This window comes from Electrophorus electricus, chromosome 8, assembly GCF_041902795.1.
Source record: "Electrophorus electricus isolate QZ-2024a chromosome 8, ASM4190279v1, whole genome shotgun sequence".
In the NCBI taxonomy this organism is placed as follows: domain Eukaryota; kingdom Metazoa; phylum Chordata; class Actinopteri; order Gymnotiformes; family Gymnotidae; genus Electrophorus; species Electrophorus electricus.
In genome coordinates this window covers 32,930,109-32,937,783 of record NC_137504.1, presented here as the reverse complement: position 1 = coordinate 32,937,783, position 7,675 = coordinate 32,930,109, and the positions used below count along the sequence as shown (strand labels likewise).

Sequence of the window (7,675 nt, the reverse complement as noted above, 5' to 3'; positions counted from 1 at the left end):
CTCGCGTCTCGATAGTGGGTAGTAGCGCGGTGTGAGTGTTCGCCGCCAGCGAATAAGAAAAAGAGCCGCTGGTCAGCCTTGTCACTGATTGGTCAGCATCATGGCGGGAAAAAAACCCCAAACTAGTTTAAGCGCTTTGCCCGTGTTTACCTCGGCTCGAGCGTTGCCTTTGGACGTTCGGTGTGTTTGACAGTAAATATGGACTTATTGTCGGAGAAGTTTGATCAGTAAGTGATTAATAAAGTTGTTTACTTGTAGGAGATGTAGTTAGAGATAAGTAGTTAGCTCGTTCTCCGTTTCTGATGTCGAGTCACGAGTATTTAGACTAGCTAAGCTGTCTTGGCTAACCTAGCATAGGCGTGTTGGGCAGAATGAAGGCAAATGCCGAGTTGCTGTTTAGTCAAGCTTGTTGAAAATGATCGCATTTGATGCGCTAACTTCGCTGCTTGCTTGTTATTTATGGTTTCAACAAAAAAGGTAGCTAGCTAGCTAGTGATTGTTGTCTCCAGAAGTTGGATATTGAAACTTGGGTAAGTTGATTTCTAGCTACGACTGCTGGCGTCGAGTGTACGTTTTACTCGACTGGCGTCGGACTGTAATGATGAACCTGGCTACCTAATTTTAATGCTGTGTGCCAGTATAGAAATGAATAACGCAAGACTACATTTTCATGATGAGTGCTGCTTCTGTGGTTTTCTGTTTTCGCCCCTCACCCGGCATCTCTGGTCTCAAAAGCAAAAGTGGTTTTGAAAAAAAAATACCTGATTAAAATGAAACCAACAACAGGACCTCAGAAATGAAAGGAACGGAGAGAGCGAAAGTGGGGTAGACAACTGAAACATTTATATTTACGGAATTTAGCAGACGCTCGTATCCAGAGGGACTTACAAAAGTGTTTTGCCGTTTGCTCATAGAACACGTCCTAGCCAGTAGATTAGGTTTAAGTCCAATATACCAATGAACTAGAATACTGTAGAAATACAGGGATCACTGCTGATGCCTAGAAGTACAAAATGCATAATCTCACACAACAATAAGTGCAATAAAGAGGTACTAGAGTTTGTTAGTCAACAAAGGAGCAGTCAACATCAGTGTAATAAACAATACTCCACAATAAGTACTAGTCTCAGTCAACATAGGATCAGTGGTCATTTAAATATTCTACAAATATATGGGTCTTTAGTCTGCATTTGAAGTGTTTGAAACATAAGTTGTTCGATTTGCTACAATGGATAGGTGAAATAGATAACGAGTAAAATTATTATTCTTGTTATTCACTGACTCAGAGTGGAAAAGTGGGCATGATGTAATGCTGTATTGCTTCTTGTGTAGGTCCCTCAACATTAATGCAGACAACCTGGAAAAATACTACAGGTATGTGTTTTGAAGTTAGGAGAACATCAGTTTACAGTCAAAGCACAACATGCATGGTAGTTGTCATTAGGGTTTTGTTTTTGAGGTGTTGGCCTAACACACTTTACAGTCAAAGCATTACATTCATTGCATGTCACTAGTGTTAGTTCCTTGTGTTATACAGATATTTGAATTCAGCAGCAGCATCACTAACAATGTGAAAGTTGTCTAATGTATGCTTGCATTTGTGTGTATGTATGTGCATTTGTGCATGCATGCGTGCGCTCAGGTACAGGCAGGAGGGGAAGGAGGCTGCCCAGCGGGGCGAGTTGGAGCGCTCTCTGGAACTCTTCCGCCTGGCCTTCGAGATCCAGCCCAGCGCCAAGCTGCAGAACCGAATACAGCGCCTACAGGAGGCCATCCAGGACCTTGCAGCGTCCCCAGAAGACGAAGCCTTTGTGAATGTAAACAACAGCGGCTTGATGCTATATAAAGGCCTGTACGATAAACTGTATGAGCATCAGAAGGAGGGCGTGGCCTTCCTCTACAGCCTGCATCGCGACAGGCGCAAAGGGGGGATCTTGGCTGATGACATGGGACTGGGTAAGACCATCCAGGTGATCTTCTTCTTGTCAGGCATGTATGACACTGGGCTGGCCATTCACACGCTGCTGGTCATGCCCACCTCCTTGATCAAGAACTGGGTGCAGGAGTTTAGCAAGTGGACGCCAGGCATGCGGGTTAAGGAGTTCCATGGTACCAGTATAGCAGAGCGCAACCGAAAACTGGAGCGGGTCCAGCGCAAAGGGGGCGTGGTCATCACCACCTACCAGATGCTCATCAACAACTGGCAACAGCTGGCATCATCTGCCAGACAGGAGTTCATTTGGGACTATGTCATCCTGGACGAAGGGCACAAGATCAAGACTTCGTCCACCAAGACGTCAAAGTGCGCCCACGCCATTCCGGCCCGGCACCGCCTGCTGCTCACCGGCACGCCTGTGCAGAACAACCTGCGTGAGATGTGGGCGCTCTTTGACTTCACCTGCAAGGGCTCACTGCTGGGCACTGCCAAGACGTTCAAGGCTGAGTACGAGAACCCGATCACGCGGGCCCGGAAGAAAGACGCCACACCTGGGGAGAAGGCGCTTGGCCTGAAGATCTCCCAGAACCTGATGGAGCTCATCAAACCCTACTTCCTGAGGAGGACCAAGGCTGAGGTGCAGAGCAGGAAACGGGTGATGAAGAGGGCAGGCGATGAAGAGGAGGACAAATGCCTGAATGCAGGTGAGACCGCCAAGATGCCGTCCCTGACACGCAAGAACGATTTGATAGTGTGGACCTACCTGAGCCCAATCCAGGAGGACATCTACAACCAGTTCATCTCCCTGGATCACATTAAACAGCTGCTGACAACAACGCGCTCACCACTGGCTGAGCTCACCGTGCTGAAGAAGCTCTGTGACCACCCCAGGCTGCTCTCCACTCGAGCAGTCACTCAGCTGGGCCTGGAGAAGGGCTCTGCCGCTAACCCTGCCCTTGAAGAGGAGGAGCAGAGCGAGTCGGCAGCCAGCCGCATCGACCACGTGCCGGACGAGACTCTGGTGGAGGAGTCTGGGAAGCTGCGCTTCCTGGTGTCTCTGCTGGAGCGGTTGAGGGAGGACGGGCACCGCACGCTCGTCTTCTCGCAGTCCAGGAAGATGCTGGACATCATGGAGCGCGTGCTGCATAACAGGAGCTTCCAGCTGCTCCGCGTGGATGGTACGGTCACCCAGCTGTCCGAGAGGGAGAAGCGCATCACTCTGTTCCAGACAGACAGGCGCTACTCCATTTTTCTCCTCACCACGCAGGTCGGCGGGGTCGGCCTCACTCTGACGGCTGCTAATAGGGTCGTGATCTTTGACCCCAGCTGGAACCCGGCGACTGATGCCCAAGCGGTGGACCGCGCTTATCGAATCGGCCAAACGGACAATGTTGTCATCTATCGGCTCATCACCTGTGGAACTGTTGAGGAGAAAATTTACCGCCGGCAGGTAAATGGGGTGCAAATTGAATCTCAAATGGTTAAACAAGTCTCACATCCCATGATGATCAGTATAAAGAGGCAAATGTAATGTTGTGTTTATAAATATTTACACTGAGCAAAGCCCGCTTTGATTAATTGAATTCATATTGTGTGACAAAGTACTGGCTTGAAATTGTTACTTTACTGGAAAATGCAGGCTATGGTGTGAACACTTATGTTTAGTGGTTGGATATTTTATAGCCACTGATTAATTCTGTAAAAATAATCATATTACAGCATAGTTTAGTCAAAAGTAGTCTGCACCATCTTTAATTGTAAAGATGTAATCCAGAGTGAGAGAGAGAGAGAGAGAGAGAGAGAGAGAGAGAGAGAGAGTGAGAGAGAGTGAGTGAGTAAATACTGCACAATCATTACCTCTGCATTGCCTCTGTAGTTACATAGAAGGTTTACTGTTCATCACTGTAACTTCTTCCATTAAGCATTTTTTTTTTTAGGTCTTTTAAGCTTTGTCTTTAAAATAAGTGTGATCCATTATGTCGCATCTTGTCACTCTTGCAGGTGTTTAAAGACTCTCTGATCTGCCAGAAAACAGGCGACAAGAAGAACCCTTTCCGTTATTTCAGCAAACAGGAGCTGAAGGAGCTGTTCATCCTGGAGGACACACGCAGCTCCTCCACACAGCAGCAGCTGCAGTCTATGCATGGGCAGCACCGCCACTCGGACCCCGCTTTGGACCGCCACATCGCCTGCCTGCACACCATGGAGATGTTCGGCATCTCCGACCACGACTTGCTGTTCTCCAGGGAGGCCGGGGTGGATGCACCGCAGGATGCAGAGTTGCATCGCTACATCGAGACGCGCGTGCAGAAGGCCCAGGAGCTGGTGCGGGCCGAGTCAGAGCTACATGGGCAGCTACTGGAGAGCATTGCACATGACACAGAGCCTGCATGGCTTGCCCGGAACCGTGATGGAGATGAGGCTGACGTGAGAGCGCGTAGGGCACCATCCACTCCCCAAAGTCCCCCACCCACGGTGGATCTGACGCAGTCCAGGTCTGACGACCCCACTCAGAGCGAGAGTGAGCAGGACGTGGAGGTGCTGCATCGTGACGGTAGTGTGGAGATTGTTGCCGAGGGCGGGGGAATGGAAACCAGGAATGAGTCTGTTCTGTCTGCTGGAGTAATAGAGCTGTCCTCCCAGCCGGTGGAGGAGAATGCAGCTGCAGAGAGCTCAAGAATCAGTGGGTGTAGATATCACGATGGTGAGTCTGAGATGGTCCCCGAGGATGGGGGAACGGAAGGCAGGGATGAGTCTATGCTGTCTGCTGGGACAATAGAGCTGTCTTCCCGGCCGGTGGAAGAGAATGCAGCTGCAGAGAGCTCAAGAATCGGTGGGTGTAGATATCACGATGGTGAGTCTGAGATGGCCCCCGAGGATGGGGGAACGGAAGGCAGGGATGAGTCTGTGCTGTCTGCTGGGGCAATAGAGCTGTCCTCCCGGCTGGTGGAGGAGAATGCAGCTGCAGAGAGCTCAAGAATCAGCGGGCGCGTGCTAGCGGTGGGAGACAATGTGGCCCTGCTGGCAGAATCCTGCAGCCAGGACCTGAAGGAGCAGCACCCTGATCCGAAGAACCTCTATCCAGAGAGTGGAGAAAGCTCCATGGTGCTGACCACTAGCATAAAAGCTCAGCTCCTCCCCCAGCACTTCTCCCTCCTTGGCCAGTTAGATTCATCCAAAGCCCTGCTTGGGGCGGAGCTAGATTCATCAGTAGCATCTGTGGAGGCAGAGCCTTTCCAGGGCAACTTTAACCTGCAGTTAGACGACAGTGCAGACATGTTTGAGGAGGGCGAGGAGAAGTCGTCTATAGACGAGGAAGGCTTCCTGCTGCAGATGGAAGTAAGTGGCAGTGAGCTGAACGAGGCTGCTAAGCTGGAGAACACCAGCCCCTGTGGCTCTCCTGTGATGACGCATTCTGTCGTGTCCATGTCAGCAGACGACTCTCTCCTGTGCTTGGGCAGCAGGAAGAAAAGGGCCCAAGTCATCTATGACAGCGAGGAGGATGAGCTGAAGGAAGAGGAGGCAGAGAAGCCGTGTTTAGCGAGCAGCCCGTTGGCTAGTAGCTTTAGGAGTTCCTCCACACCCAAATCCATTTTGACCAGCAGTGCCCCCCGAAGGCACAGTATGAATACTTCGGTAGCAGCACGTCGCTCGTTTGTGGAGTCTCTGCTGGAGGACTTGGAAGAAGAAGAGATAGAAGAGGAAGAGGACTGCAGTTCTGATGGGGCAGAGCTTAGCCAGACATCAGAGGCCAATGGAACATCTGTTGATGAATCAGTTGAAGAGGAGAAGGAAGAAGGGTGCTGTAGCTCTGGAGGGATGTGTCTTAGCCAGGCATCAAATGCCAATGGAACATCTGTTGATGAATCGGTTGAAGAGGAAGAGGTCAATGGAGAGATGCTGAGTTCAGAGAACATGGGTGAGGAAGTGACTTGTGAGGAGCATGAAAGTGAAGAAGGAGAGGAAGAGCAGAGTGCTTTTGAGGAATCGACAGGCAATGTGGAACTAGACTCCAGTGAAGCCATGGAACAGTTTGCACCAGTACCCACTCCAGAAACCTGTTTGCAATTGGTCAGCCCATCTGAGAGCACTGTAGAAGTCCCTCAGGAGCCAGAGGAAACATACGAGGCACTGGTGCATTCTGGGAAACGCTGTCTGGCAGAGGGCAAGAAGAAACAAGCCTTGGATCTATTCCTGAAGGCAATAGACATTAATAGTGGAGATGGTGAAGTCCAATTGCTCATCATTCAGCTTTACAGAATACTTAGCCAACCAATATCGTAGCAGCATGTAACCCAGTGTTACATGCTGGAAGCACCTGCTCATCTAAAGATCGGGACCCAGATTCATCCCCCACATACCCCCACTCACAGATCTTCACCATGTCATAGTGTCTCAAAGCTATTAGTGTTGGCCCTGCTTTCCACAAAGCCCCGATGAAGCATCGGGCATTGATGTTCATTCATGGAACCTGATTACTACTTTCATATCCCATGGTTTATCGGTACAGTTTAACAGACACTACCAATACAGAATGCACAGAAAAGAGAGTACCTTTTGATGTTTCCTGTTTGACAGACAGGCCAAGCCTGACTAACCGAGCACACTTTTAGTTTTTCTGAGAGTGAGCGTCACTCGTAGTGAAGGCAAAGTACCAAAGGGGAATTGGGCCAGTCTCGCTCTCTCTCTTGCTCTCTCTCTCGCTCATACACACGATGCAAATCTGTCCATTTCTTCTGTTTTTTATATTCAATTCAAGCTCTGTCAATCAAGTGCACTTTTGTAAATTCTTCATTTTTTGAAAATACAAAAAATACAATAAAAACATTCTAAAGTAAGCCACAGAAGATTAGTTTTGAGGCTTATTTACAGTCTGAAATGTCAGTTTGAGATGAAAAGGAAAATTGTTGCTTTCATTTGTATAATTTTTTATTAAACCTTTGCAGACTCTTCTGTATGTTTGTCAGTTCTAACTTATACAAGTAACAAAGGATTTGATATAGACAGTCAAATAAAATTAGAAGAAATTATTTTTGATCTTTATTTCATGTATGAATCATCCTTTTCAATTTGTCATTTGTCTAAATGGATCAGACTGCCCCCTGCAGTCTGAGCTGTGTACACGTTTTATTACAAACTCCAATTGCCTTTTATTGACATTAACATAAATACATGCTCAGCAAAGAGTTTAACCACAATGTGAATGGGATAACAACACTCCAAAATGGCTTAAGGGGAGAGGAGAAAAACAAAGCAAGATCAGACTAGCGATGGCCACTTTAGGCCTCTGACCATACTGCTTTGGTAAGGGTCTTCATTAAAACATTTACTGTTCTTTTAGATATCTGAGGGAGTCAGACTGACCTGGACTTTAGCTCTTTAGGTAAGGCACTGCTGCACATCACAAAATCTTTCCCATGTTTTTGGTAGTACTGCAGCAGGATTATAAAATTGTTCAAATGCTGAATTTTTTTTTAATTAATTACTTTTTTTTTTTTTTTGAGCAAATGTAGCCTGAATTGTTTACACTTTTGGGGGTTTGGCAGCCACTCTAATCCAGTGCTTTACCTATTTACGAGTATGATGGTACATGAGCTCCCTAAGAATCAGACCCATAACCAGCTGCTACTTAACTCCTTTACCTGGTGAGCTTCATGGCCACATTTTGAAAGGACTAGTTTTTGTTAGGGAATATGCCACTTTGAACAGTGAATGGGTCTCCTTTAATAAAGCTGACTG

General features: G+C 47.9%; 1 protein-coding gene across 3 annotated transcripts; it reads left to right on the top strand.

The window, feature by feature from the left end:
* LOC145659096 (DNA excision repair protein ERCC-6-like) lies at nucleotides 1-6,979 on the top strand. 3 transcript variants are annotated; one of them, XM_081720073.1, is made up of 4 exons: nucleotides 1-227; nucleotides 1,333-1,374; nucleotides 1,643-3,386; nucleotides 3,938-6,979. In XM_081720073.1, the coding sequence occupies exons 1-4, from the start codon at nucleotides 199-201 to the stop codon at nucleotides 6,218-6,220; spliced, it is 4,098 nt and encodes a 1,365-aa protein (XP_081576199.1). In that variant the 5' UTR covers nucleotides 1-198; the 3' UTR covers nucleotides 6,221-6,979. The 3 variants fall into 3 exon arrangements, with proteins under 3 accessions (XP_081576199.1, XP_081576200.1, XP_081576201.1); XM_081720075.1 differs by lacking the exon at nucleotides 1-227 and adding an exon at nucleotides 253-530; XM_081720074.1 differs by lacking the exon at nucleotides 1,333-1,374.
* The last annotated feature ends 696 nt before the right edge of the window (nucleotides 6,980-7,675 follow it).